The sequence below is a fragment of the Vipera ursinii genome (assembly GCF_947247035.1).
Source record: "Vipera ursinii genome assembly, chromosome: 17".
Taxonomy (NCBI): Eukaryota; Metazoa; Chordata; class Lepidosauria; order Squamata; family Viperidae; genus Vipera; species Vipera ursinii.
The window spans coordinates 3414115-3432699 of record NC_139530.1 but is presented as its reverse complement, the minus strand read 5'-3'; the positions used below and the strand labels follow the sequence as shown (position 1 = coordinate 3432699).

The following is an 18585-nucleotide window of genomic DNA, read 5'->3' as shown; positions in this document are numbered from 1 at the left end:
ATCCGATTTGGTTCACATGGTGTAGTAAGATGGAGGGTTTGTTGTCACCGTGTGTTGGGGGGGGTGGGAGCACAAAGGGAGGCTCAGCTAATCTCAGTGTACACTTAGTTGTACTTTGACAATAAAGCTTCATTTCCTTTCATTTTCCCCTTTGCAAAAAAAAAACCTGTGCAAAAAGTGAAGGGTGCAAACAAACTCCACGGCTGTCTTGTTCTTCTAGGCCCGCTGCTGTCCCCACTGACCATCTACTGCCCCAGCCACGCGGAACTGAAGCACTGGCTCTACCACCTGGAGAAGCAGATCAATTTAAATGGAGGGCGCCCAGATTTGCCCCGGGAGACTCAGGTGAAGATCTAGAGGTGGGCGGGGGAGATGACGCAACGACGCACTAGGTCCATCGCTTGCGCCCCCCCCCCCGGTCTGCAAAAGGTGGCGTCCGTTGGGCCAGGCGGTGTGGGAGGGAGGGTGAGAAGGGAGAAGGGAGAGAAGGAGGAAGGGAAAAAGGGAGGGAGGGAGGGAAGGAATGAGAAGAGAGGGAGGGAGGGAGGGAGGAGGAGTGAGAAGGGAGAGAAGGAAGGGAAAAATGGAGCGAGGCGGGAAGGAAAGAAAAGAGAGGGAGGGAGGAAGAGAGAGGAGAGAGAGAAGAAGGAAGGGAAAGGGAGGGAGGGAAGAAATGAGAAGAGAGAGAGGGAGGGAGGGAGGAAGGAAGGAAGGGGAGAGAGGGAGGAAGAGAAGGGAGGGCGGGAAGAAGGAAGGGAAGGATGATAGAAGGGAAGGAAGGAGGGAGGGAGGGATGAAGGAAGGAAGGGTGAGGAGGGAGAGGGAGGAAGAAGGGAGGGAGGAAGGGAAGAAGGAAGAAAAGGGGGAGGGAGGGAAGGAGGATAGAAGAGAAGGAGGGAGGGAGGGAGGGAAGGAATTGATTGATGGGAAAAATGAACAACATCTCCAGGCCTGTAGAGGCAAATGTGGGTCTCTCCCTGACACCATAATAATAATAATAATAATAATAATAATAATAATAATAATAATAATAATAATAATAATAATGATGATGATGATGATGATGATGATGATGATGATGATGTTGGAAGGGACCTTGGAGGTCATCTAGTCCAACCCCCTGCTCAGGCAGGAAACCCTATACCATTTCATTCCCATAGGCAGACCTCCCCATGGGGTCTGGCTTCCCTAAAATTCTCCAGCCAGTTTTCCTGGTGTCCTGGGGAACTCTTCTCCGGCCCTCCTCCTTGCGGCCTCCCAGCGTGAGTCATTTTGCTGGGATGAGGAAGAGAGCAAAGCAGCCGATCGGCCTTTCCAGGCTGGCTTTTGACAGCTCAGCCCTGCCAACGGATGCTGCTGCCCCTGACGTGCCCCGGGAAGGCGCTTCGATTCCAGCTCAGCTGGAGGTGGAAACCGGCAGGGCTGGGGTTTTTTGGCGGCCTTTTTCAGCCGCAGGCACCCAGCCTGCCGGTCAGCCTGGGCAGGGGGTCTGGAGAAGGGAAGGATGGGGCGATGGGGCGCCAGGGATGATGAGGTTTGCTTTCCCCTTTTAGAGGGTCTGGACGGAGAGCACGCTGGGCAAGGAGCAGCTGCGGTGGTCGATGCAAAATGCCCACGTGCAAGAATGGAAGGGCACCCAGCGCAAGTCTCTGGGCGACATCCTGTGTGTCTCCAAAGTGAAGTTGCAGCATTTACCTTTCCAGGTGCAACACCTATTCTATTCTATTCTATTCTATTCTATTCTATTCTATTCTATTCTATTCTATTCTATTCTATTCTATTCTATTCTATTCTATTCTATTCTATTCTATTCTATTCTATTCTATTCTATTCTACTCCACCCCGCCCCGCCCTGCCCTACCCTACCTTACCCTACGTTATGATTTTATGTTATGATTTAAATCTTGAGTTAAGCCTTGGTGGTCCATGAACATGGTCTGTGGTCAGAAAAGTATTTAAAGGGGGTCCATGGTGAAGAAAAGGTTGAAAAACACTGCTGCAGAGGATGGATGGATATATATATATATATATATATATATATATATATATATATATATATATATATATATATATATATATATATATATATATATGTTTCAAATGTTAACTATTTAGATTAATAACACTGCCTTGTATGCAATCAGCCCAGGTTCGAATCTCAGAAGGGTATAGCTGGCTGAGGACGACTAAGGAGTCAGAAATGCATCTCAGTTTCCCTTTAATTCTTTGTTAGTAATTTACACACACACACACACACACACACACACACACACACACACACACACACACACACATATATATATATATATATATATATATATATATATATATATATATATATATATATATATGAGATAGGGATGGATGGATGGATGGTACATTAAACAGACAGCAGGCTTACACTTCCAGATATATACTTGGAAGCCTAACTCCTGTTTTTCATCCATTTATCCATCCATCTCTCTCTCTCTAAATGAAGCTCCTGGGTGTGAATGGATATATTCTGCTCTGGTGTTTCAGAATATCTCCATCTAGGCCTCAATTTTACCTCATTGTATATTGTTATTATTGTTATTGTTATCCATAAATAAACAAATCTAGTCTAACTATGCGACCAATAGTAATAATAATATTCTTATTAAACAATCTGCCCAACTCAGGTCCTTCAAAAGGACACGATAGGTGGGCAGAAATGCCAAATTCAGCCTAAGCATCTGGCTGACTGTGGGACCAACTCTAAATAATTCCTTTTTGCCTCTTTTTGCATAAGTAATAGGTATGTAGAGGGTAATAACTTTATCTGAAACCTGGTCTTCTTTGATCCCAATAGGAACAGCATCATCGCCTGTTGGTGCTCTATCCTTCTACCCTGGTTATCGTATCTGAAGAACGCAATGGCCTCTACTTCAAAGTAAGACAATTTTTTTGCTGGTATTTCCTTTTTCTCTAAAAGGTCATTTGGGTTGATAAAAACACATTATTTCTGTTTGCTTTTGTTGATGGGCAACCCCCCCCCCGACCTATTTCCCAAGCTTTGGAAAGCGCGGAATCGCCCCAAACCGCGAGATGGGCAAGTACGTAAATTCCACAAATAAATAAGTAAATAAATACGACCGAAGAGGTGAGAAGAAATTGCAATGGGGAATAACGTTTTTCTAAAGTGGTCTTTGGGGCTTTTTTAACGGAACGACATAATAACCGGTGACATGTTGCAGCTTTCGGGATTTTGCAGGAGCAGCCAAGAATAATTTATTTTAGATCAGTGGCCTCTTAAGAGTTGGAAGGGATATCTGTTCAAACCAATTGAACAATCCCCCCCCACCCCCGACCCACCCCCCCACCCGGAATATCTCTGCGATCTCCCCAGTTCAGGTGTTGGCTTGTTCCTTATGGGGGTTTAAGCCCTTAGTTCGAATCCTGCCCTCAAACGAACTCAACCTCCTCCGCTGTAGGAGAAGGTTTTCCAGCTTTACGACGCACCCACCCACCCTTATAAGATGAGGCGCAGATGAGACTCTACAGGGACGATCTTCAGAGGTCCAACTTGGGTTTGCAACAAGCGATGAAATCTAAACTGGGCTGTTCCCGGTTTTTATTTTCAGTCTCTCCCAGCTGAATTTAGTTCAGGAGCGTTTCGCACTGATCCCCATCTCAGCCGGTTCCTCCAGCGTGCACAGGAGGTGGCCCGATCCTTGGCGCCGCGCCCTTGCCGGAGGGTACAAAGGCTCTCCGAGGGATGAGCACCCTGTCCCTTTAAAATAAAAAATAAAAAGCGCTCGGCTTTCCTTCTCTTGCAAAGCTGGTGGTGTCTGAATAGTTGTGGTTATGGCTCTGTCAGCAGGCTGGTGCCTGCCTACAGTCACATTCCTTGAACGGTGGCGCAAGGCCCAGCCCGAACGGTAGCCTAGTTCTCACGGAGCCGGCCAACCTATTTCTGAGCTTGCCAGGTGCAGGTGGGGACCTTGGGGTGAATCAGCCCAATGCCTGGCGAACCGGCGTCTCTGGAATGAGGAAGCAACGGATACGGGGTACAGGGCCCTGGTGGAAAACAGAGGCCAGCATTGCTTCTCTTTCCTGCTGCTTCATTTGATGGTATTTAGAGTCACTCCAGATCTGGGGAGTGTGTGTGTGTGTGTGTGTGTGTGTGTGTGTGTGTGTGTGTGTTGCCTTAAGGAGAAGGAACCCAGTGATTGTCCATGAAATGCGTTTATTCCTCTGCCGGTTTCGCGTTTGAGGAGTCGGGAAGCGTGCCTGGTTATAAATAGCCCAGGAACGGGTTTTAAAAAATTTCCCCCAAGGGAGGATGCTTCGGATCTGGCAAATCGGCGCCCGCCCCCGACTTGTGCCTTTCTCTCTCCTGGGCCTGACCCCCAAATCCAAGCAGGAAGGACCAGCCCCGTTTCTTTGGTTCTGCGAAGGGCGCCACGAGCGTTTCTGCCTTGCAACGGTTTTCGGATTCCTTTTTAAAAATAGTCGCAGGAGTGAGAGTCGCCCAACATGTGTTGCAGAAGCTGCCTGTGGCTTTTTGGTTTGTGTGTGTGTGTGTGTGTGTGTGTGTGTGTGTGTGTGTGTGTTAGGACCCAGCTGTTGCTATTAACTGGCCGAATAGGGGCTTTTCAAAGTACAGATGCATTTTTTGTTGTTGTTTTTAAATGTGGTTGTTTGTAGAAGAATATAATTCTTGGAACTGGCTTTTGCTCCTGATAGTTCTCGCCCAGAGAGTTCCTATTTGCCCAATGCTGCCAATCTGGCTTAACTGTGGCTGGCATCCTGAATGCGCCAGGATCTGTTGGACAGGCTTCCTTGCTAGGCAACTGAAGGAACCAGGCTTACAATTTGATTTTCCAGTGGAGATGGGATGAAAAGGCGGAACCCTACGAAGATGCACGGCCTGTGCTTTTCATCTCATCAAGACGCTTCTTTCCAACTGGGCACCCCAGATCTTTTATTTTTTGCAGGAGAGACCCCATCAAGCTAAGCTTGTTCCTCTCAGGTGGGACCAAAGTCTATAAGCTCTTGGTTGTTAATTCACAGCGGAGATGTACCTGGCCGACAGATTGGCAAACCTCTGGTGCCAACTGTAGGAACTTGACTTTGGGCAGACAAGTCTAGGCAGAGGGCCCCCCGTTTGGTCTCTGGCAGTTTCCATTCCTGTCTGACGGAGCTGAAAGTTTAACGGAGATCCTCCGTCCTCTGGGTCATGGTTGTCCCCCGAAGGTGCTTTTTCAGGAGGCAACTGAAGCTTCTTGGATGAGAAGAGAGAGAGAGAGAGAGAGAGAGAGAGAGAGAGAGAGAGGTCCAGTTGCATGCTGAAAAACACCTTTTGGACATGGAGCTGCAAGGTGGAACCATTTGCAAATGGCCCCGGTTAGGGCAAGGAAGGGCGAGAAGACAATTGAACTGGGTCGTTTGTGGTGTGTGTGTGTACTATGCCAGCCTATGGGAATAGAGGAGTCAAGGATGCCCAACAGGGATCAGTGGAGATGAGGTGGTTAGACAGTGAATCGTCTAGAATGAAGAAAAGGAGAATGGATATCCAGAAGAAATAGGGGACTAAAAAGTTTCACTTAGCCTTTGAATAAGTAGTGGATTTATATGATGCATCACTAGCTTGTCGTTATTTTATGAAGAGTTCAAGGGCGATAGGATTTAATATTTTATTGTTGTTTGCATATTTTAGATGATGTTTGTTTGTATTTTTATACCCTGTATTTAGCTCTGGGAAGTCGGGGAGGGTGGAGGGTTGGGGAGAGGGGAGGGGGAGGGGTTTTGTATTCAAAAATGTACTGTAAAACTTTTCAATAAAAAAAGTAAAGAAAAGGAGAATGGGTGAGGAGGAGGAGGAGGAGAGGGAGCAAAAAAGGAGAAAAATGGGCAGCAGGGAAGGAGGAGGAGGAGGAAAAAGAGAAGGAACAGGGAAGGAAGAGAAAGAAGAAGCAGCAGAATGGGTTGGGAGGAGGAGGAGGAGGAAGAGGAAGGAGAAGAAAGAAAAAGAGGGGAAGGAAGGAGAGAAGGAAGGACAGAAAGAGGAAGAGTTTGTTACTGGCGTTGTCTTTGAACTGTGGCCCGTTTCCCCACGCCTCGACAGAAACGGATCTCCTCTTCCTCGTTCTCCTGTCCTAACCTTAGTCTGGCGTTGCTCTGAGTCCTTTCTTCTCTCGGCCTGACTCATTCCCCTGTCAGTTTCACCTGGACTGGTTTTGCAGGAAAAAAAAACGCCACTCGGGGGTGGGTGGGGGGGTGGGCTAAAGAGGGGAGCTGGAGGAGGTCTCGTTTCCCCCCCCACACACACACACACTCCCCTCCTCCTCGTGGGGCACAAGCTGGAGAAAGAGGAAGAGGGAGACAGGAAATCTGCGCGCTGGCGGGGACGTTTTTTGCCCCGCGAGTCCTGAGTTCGGAAGAGCATCTTAAAAATGGATGGAAACTCGTCAAGGAGAGAAGCAACCTGGAACTAAGGAGAAACTTCCTGACAGTGAGAACAATTAACCAGTGGAACAACCTGCCTCCAGAGGCGGTGAAGGCTCCAACACTGGCGGTTTTTAAGAAGAGACTGGACAGCCCTTTGTCTGAAATGGTATAGGGTTTCCTGCCTGAGCAGGGGGTTGGAGTAGATGACCTCCAAGGTCCCTTCCAACTTTATATTATTATTATTATTATTATTATTATTATTATTATTATTATTATTATTATTATTATTATTATTAAAACAAGGGCCACCTCCCAATAAATGTGTTAGATGTTTTGTGCCAGCCATGGCAGTTCCCCAAAAAGGCTTCTTTGCTCCCACTGGTGGGTCAGGGGTCCCCGGCCCCTGCAGCCCCATTGGCGAGAGAGTTTTATGGTAAGGGAGGGGCCGAGACCCCCCCATAAATACCTCTGCTCAAGGGGCTGCTCGCTGCTTGCTCTCTTGTTCTCTTTGTTCTCTCTTTTGCTTGCTTGCTTATCCATGAGCTCAACCCAGGCATGGATGCCTCCATGCCAGGGAACTCTTTCTATTGACTTTATCGTTAAATAAAGCTTTGAACGATTGCATTCCTGCGTGATGCCTTTTACTTGGAAGCACCTTAACGAAACATCGACCTCGTGAGACCATCTCGCAAAATGGATGACTTTGGGGAAATCAGCCTGAAAGCCAGTACAGTTATCGTTCCGTTCCTAGGGGAAAGACCAGAGGTCTGATCGATTATCACCCTTTGCCCTTTCTTCCTGAAAGAGGCTCTTCTGCACCCGTTTAGTCCAGGGGTGTCCAATCTTTGGCAACTTTGAGGCCTGTGGACTTCAACTCCCAGAATTCCCCACCCGCTGTTATGCTGACTGGGGAATTCTGGGTGTTGAAGTCCAGCAGCCTTAAAGTTTATTTATTTATTTATTTTATTTATTTGTTTTTATAAAGCGCCCTTCTCCCGAGGGACTCGGGGCGGTGTACAGAGTAAGGTAGGTATACAGATTGAAACAATACTGAAAAACAATAGTCAAAACAAACTGGGACCCCAATTAGAGCTATCAGGCCAGGCCGGACTGCTGGAAGTTGCCAAAGATTGGACACCTCTGCTTTAGACTCTTCCCCTTGCGTTCATCCTTCGGCAGACACAAATGCAAACACACTTAATTTGTTCGGTTTTGCAGGGAGCAAGAGGGATCTTTGCTCCTTCCAGCTGAACCCTCTCCCTGAAAATCAGCCTCAACCCCTTGCAAAATTGCTGGAGAAGGAAAAAAAACAGGCTTTTGCAGACCCTTGAGGGATTTGTGGTCGGTAAACTCCGGCAGGTACAAAGTCCTTTAGGATAATGGAAGTTTTTCAAAACCAGGGAATGAACTCTAACAATGTTGACTTCAGACACAAGGATTTAGTCAACCATCGTCAAAAGCCCGAGAATCCCTGCGAAGCATTTCTTGAGATTGACTGGTTTTTAACTAAAAACAAGGGTGGTGGGGAGTGTTGTGTGAGAAAATGTCACAATATGAGTTTTTCCTTAAATCCTGTCCAACCTCTCTGGGGGATGCCCCATTTTACAGCAGTCCTCACCTTACGACTATATCTGGCATCAGAACTTCCATCGCTAAGCAAAGTGATTGTTAAATGTTTCATGTCCGATTTTAGTGTGTGTGTGTGTGTGTATGAATTTTGATTGTGTAACCATGGGGATGTTGTGCCACTTGTAAGGGTGAGGACTGATTGTAAGCAACCTTTTTTTTTAAGTGCTGTTGTAACTCTGAACAGTCACTAAACAGTAGTTGTAAGTCCTCAACTTATGGCCACAATTCAATAATCAAAGTTACGTGAAGTATTAGTACCGCTTTACAAAAACCTAGTGAGGCCCCACCTGGAATGCTGCATCCAGTTTTGGTTGCCACATTGCAAAAACAGATGTTGAGATTTTTTGGGGGGAAAGTGCAAAGAAGAGCAACTAGGATGATTAAAGGCCTGGAGACTAAAACGTACAAGGCACGGCTGCAGGAATTGGGTTTTAATATTTCAAATGGTGTCTGATTTTTCCCCCCCACTGCAAACAGGGAGAATTGCCTTTGAATGCCATCCAAGTGCAATTTGAGGAAAACCAGAAGACTGCCTTTCTAATAGAAGGTGGGTTCCTTGATTACATGTAAACTTGTGTGTGTGTGTGTGTTTAGATATCAAGAGAAAGAGTTTACAGGTAGCTCTCAACTTACAGTCGGGATGAGAATTTCCATTGCTAAGCAAGGAGATTGTTAAAAGTAAGTCAGGTGCCAGGGGGAGACGCTGAATCCAGCCACGGACATCCCTCCATTCGAAAGAGATGAGGAACGGGGGAAGACGCCCACGTGAGATTCTGAAGGATCCCTTCCCGTTAAGAGATCCTCTGAATCAAAAACCTCCCGTTTTGTTCCAAACAAAAGGTGACCTCTGTTTCTTACAGGCCGGCTGATCAATTCCATCCGGGTGGTTTGCTCCAGCTATGAAGATTACCAAGAGTGGTTATATTGTCTTAAAACTGCTCAGTTCCGCCAAGCAGATTCATCCCTGTCTGGATCGGAGAGTTTCTCTAGGTTAAAGCCTTCTCACCTGGCACAGGTAGGGCGCTGTTTCCTGCCTTAGCTTACAACACAATTCTGCATTATGCGTACGAGGAGAATGGCTCTTTGTTCTCTTGCTTAAATCCTCTTCCTAGTGTAACTCTGTCCAATAGAGTTGGACAAGCCAAGGCCTCTTAACCCAGACAGGACTAAGAACAAACCACAATGGCAGGATTCATTTGGCACAGGAGGCTTCACAAATACACGTAGTAGGTGGGTTGGATGCTAAAAACACTTCAAAGCTCCGTTTAGGTTAATTCCCAACAGCAGGAGGAAAATCACGGTTGGCCTATCAGGCAGGTGGGCCGGCAGACTTCTGAAAATAATATTGAATGTCTTCTTAGATTCAGCCTCTTTAAGTTGCTGGTATATTGTGCCTGTGAGCCCTTTGGAGTAGGTCAGATCAAGGAACAAACACTTAAAGGGATCTGGATGACCAGGCTTAGCCCGAGGGAGGGAGGCGTCAAAGGCGTCATCAGTCATGAGTCTCTGCGTGCCCACAAGGGATCTAAGTCCAGCCTACCTTGAATTCCTTCTACTTTTCTCTCCCGCTAATTATCCTTGGCCGTTAGTAGTTCAGATTCTTGTACAGAGCTTAAGGTTGCAATAAATCTTTATACCCATTTGAACTGCCTGGGTCTCCGGATTTTCCTGGTGCTGGACCGGATCTTGGGAATGCTACTTTATTGGTGTAGGGTTTTAATAGTACAATCTTGAAAGCGTTTCTCCTTACTCCGTCTTATACCTAGCAAAATCAAGCTCGGCTTTTCATGAGTTTCTTTCTCACCTTTTCCTCTTTCTCAGGACCGCTAGTCCCCAACTTACCACCACACTTGAGCCCAAATTTTCTGTCGCTGCAAAGTGAGGCATTTGTTAAGTGAGTTTAGCCCCGTTTTATGACCTTTCCTGCTACCCTTCTTAAGTAAATCACTGCAGCTGTTAAGTTAGTAACACGGTTGTCAAGTGAATCTGGGTTTTGTCAGAAAGTTGCCAAAGGGGATGATGTGACACCCCCCCCCCCAGGACACTGCGACCGTCGTAAATATGAACCAGTTGCCAAGCGTCTGTGTAATATATGTGTGTTTGATCATTTTGATCATGTGACCACGGGGATGCAAAGGTGGTTAAGTGTGAAAAACGTTGATAAGTCACTTCTTTCGGTGCCCTTATAACTTCGAACAATCGCAAAATGAAAAGTTGTAAGTCGAAGACTACCTGGACTGTAAATAATGATTTTTTTCCAATAAATTTCTGGGTGGTCTCCCATCCATACTCCCAAGAGGACCCAGCCAGCTTCCCAAGACCAGCCAGGTTGTTACACTCACTTCAATGAAATCTGTCCAGATTTAATCACTTGCATCCTAGTTCCTAGCCAGCTTCCATTCACCCATCTAAAACTCTAACTCAATCCCGAAGCTCATCCTCTTTTCCAGTGTCCTTGTGATTTTGGTCGGTAAAGGAACGGTTGTAAATCATACTGTAGTCTCTTCAGAAACTAACCCCCTTAATGTATTTCGCTCTTCTCCCCCCTTCTCAAGGCCAGGACTGCATTCTTTCCCCATGCCAATCATGCAGTGTATTTGATCTTCTCTTGCCCGCCCCAAATTCCGTACATTTTAATTTCTTGGTTGGTTTAGTTTTCAGGAAGTGGAAGAGGGTCACTCACCTCAGAGGGCAGAACGAATTCCTGGACTTCTGCCGGGAAGGGGGCCACGTCCACCCACCACTCCCAAACCAGTACCGCTTCTCTGTCCGAGAGACCTTTGTTTGATGTGGTGTCCGAGAATCGGTTAGCTGAAAACTCCCTGCCGCAACCAGCCTGCGTAAGTTGGACGTTCGAAATAATGGCTGGTGGGCTTCAAGCAGCAGCACCAACCTCGTGGGGGTCTGTGGGAAGAAAAAAAAAGGCGAGTTGACTTGAAAGATCTGGAAAGGCTGGCATCCCTTGGGTGCTCCTGGTTGTCCAGTTCAAGCCCACCCAAGATTGCCTTCAGAAGTTGGGGGAGCTTCATTGCTAGAAGCTTTCAAGAAGAGAGTGGACTGCCATCGGTCAGAAATGGTGTGGGGTCCCCTGCTTGGGCAGGGGGTTGTACTAGATGACCTACAAGGTCCCTTCCAACTCTGCTATTCCTTTGTAGGCCCTTTCAAGAGTTCCTCTTCAAAAAATGTTGAGCGCAGCTGCTAAATAAGGGTTGCGTCGCCGGAATATGGGCCCCGTAGGAAACCTTTAGTTTTATATTGAGTTCACAGGATTCCAGTTATTAATAGAAGAGAATATTTATAGCTCGGGGTTGAAGTGCGGAGGCCTTGGTCCTTTCTGAGCTTGGATGTTTTTCTTGCAGACCTTTCATTACCCAACTTGGTAACTTCACCAGCGCTAGGAGGGAGTGGGGTTTGCAGAGTGGAGGAGGAGGAGGAGGAGGAGGAGGATTATGGGGTCCTCGGGTGCTCTCTGAGCTTGGTGATTTTCTTGCAGACGTTTCATTACCCAACTAGGTGACATCATCAGTGCTGGAAGGCGGTGGGGTTTTGCTCTCTGTTCATACACAAGCCACTGGTGAGGTTAACTAGTTTGGTAATGAAACGTCTGCAAGCTCAGAGGATTCCCCCCCCCCCCCGCTCCCTTTTTTGCATGCCATGTAATTTTTCTGCTCAGGGATTCCTAAACGGTGCCTCCTCTTGTTGCAGGCCTCGGGCACGCGAGCCCCAGCGGGGGCAGGAATGCCAAAAGCCGAGCTGAGAAGAAAAGGGAGTTCTCGAAAGTCCAAAGGGAAGGGCGTCCCGCCGCCACCGCAGCAGCCCCAGGGCCCCGGCGAGAGCGCCGACAAGAACAGCCCCTTCCCACTCGTCTCGAAGCACCCCCGTGGCGAGGGTGTCTCCCCCGTGTACAATGAGCCCTACTCAGCCTTGGCCCAGCAGGAGCACCCCGCCATCCGCCCGCTGCACCTGGACTTAAGCCACGTACGAGCCGAGAGTAATCTTGGGATTTGGGAAGAGGCCCGGGGCTCTGGAGCTTGCTGGGCCAAGCCACCCTGCTTGCCGGGATGGAGGAGAATCTGGGATGGCCCTGCAGATGCCCTTCCAAGGAAATGCACCGCTGGGTTTCTCACCCGAATGGACGTTTTTTCTCCCCCTCTGCAGCCGAAGCAGTGGAATGTGCCAAGGAGTCAGACCTGCCCGGCTCGCCAGGAGAACGCCTCTCTCTCGTCTTCCCCCATGTATGCCGATCCCTACACGCCCAACTCACCCTCCTCGCACGGGGCAGCAGCCTCCTACTTCCTGGAAGAGGTGAGCGGGGCCAGGGGCACACAGGGAGGGTCCCGGAGCGATTGTCCAGGCAGTCCTCAACTTACAATGGTTCATTTAGCGACTGTTTGAAGTTACAACGGCGCTGAAAAAAGTGACTTCTCCTCCTCCTCCCCCTCCTCCTCCTCCTCCTCCTCCTCCTCCTCCTCCTCCTCCTCTTCTTCTTCTTCTTCTTCTTCTTCTTCTCCTTCTTCTTCTTCTTCTTCTTCCTCTTCTTCTTCTTCTTCTTCTTCTTCTTCTTCTTCTTCTTCTTCTTCTTCTTCTTCTTCTTCTTCTTCTTCTTCTTCTTCTTCTTCTTCTTCTTCTTCTTCTTCTCCTTCCTGTCTCCTTCACAGCTCGGGAGGTGTCACGGTCCGTCCACTGTGGAGCATCAGAATGGTTACCCAACCGTGCCAGTGTCTGTTCCCATCTGCCATCATCCTCTGGGCTGGAAGAGCTTTCAACCGTCGTGTGGAGACCCCTGGGGGGAACCCCTCCTCGCCCAGAGAGGCAATGCCTCGGCCCCGGCCTTTCACTTTGCCACACAGCCTGCATCAGATGTCCATTATCTGACCACAGTAAGCGCAGCGCAAAGTCTCTTGAAGAGATTCGGTTCTTCTGGGTGCGGCCGGGGTAGAATTGGAAGACAAAACCGTTCTGTGAGTTTTGTAGCCCTGAACTTCTATTTTTGTCTCCCTCCACCTGCAAACAGAGCACCTCTTCCAGAGAAGGCCTCCGGATGCGTTCCTTGCCAACTTCAGGTGAGTCCTTGGGAGGCTTTGAGACTTGACCTGGATTGAGCATGGAAGAAGGCTGGGCAATTCAGAGGGAATCCCAATGAAAGCGAGCCGTGGAACTCCAGAAGGAGCTTTCAAGGAGTGATCTTCTGCGGGGAAGGGATTGCGGTCTGGTTGGCTGCCCCACCTCCAGATCCTTAACTGTCTATGTGAATAACAGAAGAACAGAGTTGGAAGGGGCCATGGAGGTCTTCTAGTCCAACCCCCTGCTCAAGCAGGTGACCCTATACCGTTTCAGACAAATAGCTGACCAGTCTCTTGTTAAAATCCTCCAGTGATGGAGCATCCACAACTTTTTAAATTAACAACTGGTTAATTGTTCTCACGGTTAGGAAATCTCTCCTTAGTTCTAGGTTGCTTTTTTCCTTGACTAGTTTCCATCCGTTGCTTCTTCTTCTGCCTTCAGGGGCTTTGGAGAATAGCTTGACTCCCTCTTCTTTGGGGCAGCCCCTCAAATATTGCAAGACTGCTGCCATGTCACTCCTACTCCTTCTCTTCATTAAAATACAGTAGACATACCCAATTCCAGCCACCGTTCCTTGTATGTTTTAGCCTCCAGTCCCCTAATCATCTTGGTTGCTCTTCTCTTCTAGATGAAAACCTCCAGGCCTACAACCTGCCCGAAAGAGAAGGGGAGCAGCTCGAATCGACCTATCACGACTACGCTGAGCTGCAGAGCTTCCACGAGGACTACAGTTACGACAACATCTGGGATACAGAGGCGAAGAAGCCGCCCTCCGACATGGAGATCTACGATTGCTGAGAGAGGGGTCCGTCCCCTGAAGACTTGAGAACGGGAAGAGAGGAAACTTGACTCTGTCTTTATAGTGCAAAGATTGGATGGTGGACTTCTGAAGGCCAGGATCTCCTAGCTACTTTGGGACACCTTGTCCCACTCCACTTCCCCCACTTCAGCTTGTGGTGCTATGAAAAACATCCATCCACTAATCGGTTGTTTATCAACACAAGAGATGGATCCTGATCATGTGGTTGTTATGAAGAAAGTTGCAACTGTCTCTATGGGCTCAGAAGCGGTCTGGACTCTTTGTGTGCCACTGATATTGCAATTCACCCCAAAATATTTTTTTAAAAAAACACCAAACCTTTATCTGCTAAGCGTTACTCCAAGGGACGAACGCAAAAGCTGGTTTTCAAAAGCCGCCGTTCAATCTTGAGACGGTTGAAGAAGCTGGACAAGTCAAAAATGGATTTGACTCTTCCTTGGATTAGGAATCTTGAGATGGCTTGTAGCAACTGGCGTGCAATTTCAAAAAAAAAAAAACAACACAAAAAAACAGCAACCCCCTCAAAGCAAACAAGTGTTAGACACTCTTCCCTGTTGCAAAAAAAAAAAAAAAGATTTTCTGCTAGCTAAAAGCACAGATGTTATGAAGGTTTTCAAATAGACGGCGTTGCTAGTGATTTATAGTCAATTATAAACTGCTCAACCAGTATGGAGTGTGGTTGCGCGCACACAAAACGTGCACGGGAACGACAGCCAGTTTTTACATCCTGCGCACTTTTTTCAAGACGACTCATTTTCCCCAGCCAATCCTCTGCCTTTTGGTGTGTGTCATAAAGAAGGGGCTTTGCGCTCCCACAGATGGAGAAATAGCTTGTTTTGTGAAAGCTGGCTGGGGCTATTTCCTGTGTGTCTGAGCGTGCAACACCGCGACTGGTTTTCCCAGGGCCTAACACAGCCTGCCTTCTGCTCTTGGGGGGACGGTTGCGTTCTCCTCTGCTGATGGTTATATCCTTTTTTGAAACACGTTGCTTGGTTGGTTAACTTTTAAGTAATAATAATAATAATAATGATGCTTGCCGAGTAAGCTTGAGAAGCAGCAAAAGGCTTGCAGGTGGGCAAATGTGCCAGGAAAGTTGATTGTAAGAAGAGCCAAGGAAAGATGAAGAACTGGTTGATGGTTTCAAGAATCGGGAGTGTTGCAAAGTGAAGATTCTCTAGGACCCACATTATGTCGTGTGCCTTATGTTGTGTTTGTTATTTATTATTCTTCGCTTTTATGGCCCGCTGTTCCTTGAAGAAACCAATTTGATGGCATCTTCCCCTCCTTCCTTCCTTCCTCCCTCGCTCATTTTTCTCCTTTCTTCATTTCCCATTTTCTCCTTCCTTCCTTCCTTCCTTCTTTCCTTCCTTCCTTCCTTCCTTCCTTCCTTCCTTCCTTCCTTCCTCTCTCCCTCCCTTGACTTACTTTCTCTCTCTCTCTCTCTTTCTTTCTTTCTTTCTTTCTTTCTTTCTTTCTTTCTTTCTTTCTTTCTTTTCTTTTCTTTTCTTTTCTTCTTTCCTTTCTTTCCTTTCCTTTCCTTTCCTTTCCTTTCCTTTCCTTTCCTTTCCTTTCCTTTCCTTTCCTTTCCTCTCCTCTCCTCTCCTCTCCTCTCCTCTCCTCTCCTCTCCTCTCCTTTCCTTCTTCTTTCTTCCTTTCCTTCAGGCAATGGGGTGGCTGGCAGACACAATTCTAGTTCACACTTTCAGTTGTTACATCCTCCCAACTCTTTATAATGTTGCTATGGGCCAGGATACCTCATGGTCTACTTTTGTTACTTGAATTTAAAATATTTTATATATATATATATATATATATATATATATATATATATATATATATATATATATATATATATATATATATATATATATATATATATATATATATTGTTCAACTGCCAACATTTAGTAAAGTTTACAGGAGGGCCTGGTTGGCTTGTCTGATAGTCTATTTAATAAGCAATTAAATGTGTTTGCTTGGGGCAAAGGGAGGGGAGATAATTTTTTTTAAAAAAAATAATTATTATTATTTAATTTAGTAAATAATCCCGGCTGTCTGACACCAGCTGCTTCTTGACGGCTATCGAACGAAAGCAAGAGTGGCAGGAAGTCGGTTGTGGCTGTAATTTCGAATTCTAGGTTTCTCTGTTGTACTTGTGTGTTTGTGTCTTGGGTCGATATGTGTTGGTTTTTACGTGAGCGCAAAACGAGATTGGATCTCAAATCATGCGGCTCAGTTGCGGTTGTGTGGCAGCAGTGGTAGACAATATTTGATGCAGATTTTGTGTGCATGGGAGTGTGGGTCGGTGTGTAAGGGCGGGGTGTGTGTGTGTTGTACAACATTGACACTGTTCTTTCGGCGATTTCTTTGAAGGCCTCTAATAAAGTTAATATAATTTGCGTGTGGCTGGTTTTTACTCTAACCAAAAACCAATTTTCCCCCAGGTATCCTCATTATTCAAACACATCCCTTTTGCGAAATGCGCCGCGTTGTGTAAGAGTTTCAGAAAGCGACCATAATGATGATAATTTTTCAGAGGCAACCCTGTTGCAGGCACGGTTCCTTTTAGCCTTCAAGAACATGAGGTGAGCCCCGTGCAAAGACACCCCTTATTATTTCGGGGGGAACCCATTGTGTTTTGCGGCACTTCTTCAAGCAGTTGCAACAGATGTGTAAATGAAGGGCCCGGAAGGATGACGGACAGCTAGCCAATGGTTTGGAAACAAAGTGGGGGTATTCCCCCCCTTTTAAATATGACTGTATGGGAGAGAAACCCTTAACTGTGCACTGATATTAATTACAATGTTTTGTAAAACTTCTGACCAGTTGAAAAGCGACAGTGTGGACAGCAAAATTCATCGGTCAACCTTAATTTGTGGTGACACATATCCATGCACTCAAGAGCACAACTGGGTGATTTTTTTTTCTCTCTCTCTTCTCTTTTTTTGCGATTGTGAATAGAACTGGGAGCTTTGCTTAGTCAGGTGCAACTCTCTCTGACTCACACACTTGTGTTCTTTTTTTTTATGCAGCTCAACACACACACACACACTTCCTTTAGGCGAAGGTGGTGGTGGTGGGAACAGAGGTGTGTAACTATAACTGCTATTCTCCACCTTTCCTGGAATATCCCGAATTCTTTTGCTCCATGATTCATGATTCCCCTCCCTTTAGGCTGCCAATGAATTAATTCTTCTGCTTGTGACTTACGACCGCAATTTCTGTTGCTGAGTGAGTTTTGCTCCTTTATTGCCAGGATTGTTAAGTGAATCACTGCAGCTGTTACATCGGTCACACGGTCGTCACGTGAGTCTGACTTTGCTTGTCAAAAGGTCGCAGAAGGGGATCGCGTGACCCCCCAGGACACTGCAAAGCCGTCATAAGTATGAATCAACTACCAAGCGTCTGAACTTAGATCGTGTGGCCGCGGGGAGGCCGCGCCGGTAGTCAAGTGTGAAAAAAAGGTCCTAAGTCGCTTTTTTTCAGCGCCGTTGTAATTTCGAGCAATCGCTAAGTGAAAGGTTGCAAATCCAAGACTGCCTGGGCTTTAAATAATATTTTTCCCCCAATAAATTTCTTGGTGGTCCCCCATCCGTGCTCTCACCAGGACCCAGCCTGCTTAGCTTCCGAAGACCATTCACTTCTTCAATGAAATCAGTCCGCGTTTGATCACGGTTAATAGTCACCTATCGCTGTTTTCAGGGCTGTTGTAACTTAGCGCGGTCACTAAAACGAACGGCTGTAAGACGAGTCCTTGGTAGAGGTTGGTCTACAGGTATATAGGTCCTCCTGCTTGAGCAAAAGGCTGGACTAGAAGACCTCCAAGGTCCCTTTCGGCTCTATCCTATCCTGTCGGCATAGGTGGGAGGACTTCTGCAGGTCCAAAGGGAAAGAGGCCGGAAATTTCCTCCTGGCATTTGGTTTTTCTAAGTAGAGAGTCTGTTCGTGGAACGAAGAGGACACCTGTCTGACTTTTTCATTCCCTCAGAGGGAAATAGCTGGATGATTGCCATCCGGAATGCCAGCCAACTGCCCTCACCGAGGGAGAGCTGAGCGGAAAGGACAGTGCGGAAAATGCACTAAAGCCTCTTCTCTTCAATGTGGGCAGGCCTCCTTGCTGGCCACTACAAAGAATATTTCAAGGTGATGAAAAGACTCTAAAAATGGGGTGAGGATCCTGCATTACTGAAAAGAGCCTGCCCACCCACCCACCCAAAAAAAATAATAATTGGATAATGGGGAAGTTACAAGCCAAAGGTGCTTTCACCCCACCCCACCCCCCCAAAAAAGGCAGCTGGACTCTTCTTTAAAAAAATTTTTTCTTCTTCTTTGAAAACCTTTCCCTTCTCCAGAACTGAAGAAGCTTCTTGAATGAGAAGCGAAAGGTTTTCAAAGAAAAAACAAGAAGAAACTCCAGTTGCCTTTTGGGCGGGGTCGGGGGAAGGAAATGACCTGGATGATTTGAGAATCTCCATAAACAGGGAAGTTACAAGTCCACAGCTGTGGATTAGGGTAAACTGGAAATGAAGTCCGTGGACTTCTGTGGCAGATATTGTGGTTTCTGCAGGCTGGCCACTGTTTGCAAAGAAGAAACTGGGCTGCAGAGGCCTTGCTGAATATGTTCCAGGAGGTTTTATATTTTTGCTTGGGTGGTTACGGTG

General features: G+C 46.9%; 1 protein-coding gene across 1 annotated transcript in view; it reads left to right on the top strand.

Annotated features, from left to right (window-relative positions):
* PLEKHN1 (pleckstrin homology domain containing N1) overlaps positions 1-14223 on the top strand; it is a 32509-nt gene extending 18286 nt beyond the window's left edge. The window contains exons 6-16 of the mRNA XM_083375792.1: positions 221-345; positions 1554-1703; positions 2831-2911; positions 8518-8587; positions 8901-9055; positions 10695-10880; positions 11746-12018; positions 12199-12345; positions 12699-12920; positions 13055-13103; positions 13733-14223. Of these exons, the coding sequence (XP_083231918.1) occupies positions 221-345; positions 1554-1703; positions 2831-2911; positions 8518-8587; positions 8901-9055; positions 10695-10880; positions 11746-12018; positions 12199-12345; positions 12699-12920; positions 13055-13103; positions 13733-13902 (1628 nt within the window). The 3' untranslated portion in view covers positions 13903-14223. The remainder of the gene's footprint in view (positions 1-220; positions 346-1553; positions 1704-2830; positions 2912-8517; positions 8588-8900; positions 9056-10694; positions 10881-11745; positions 12019-12198; positions 12346-12698; positions 12921-13054; positions 13104-13732) is intronic.
* Positions 14224-18585: the final 4362 nt, after the last annotated feature.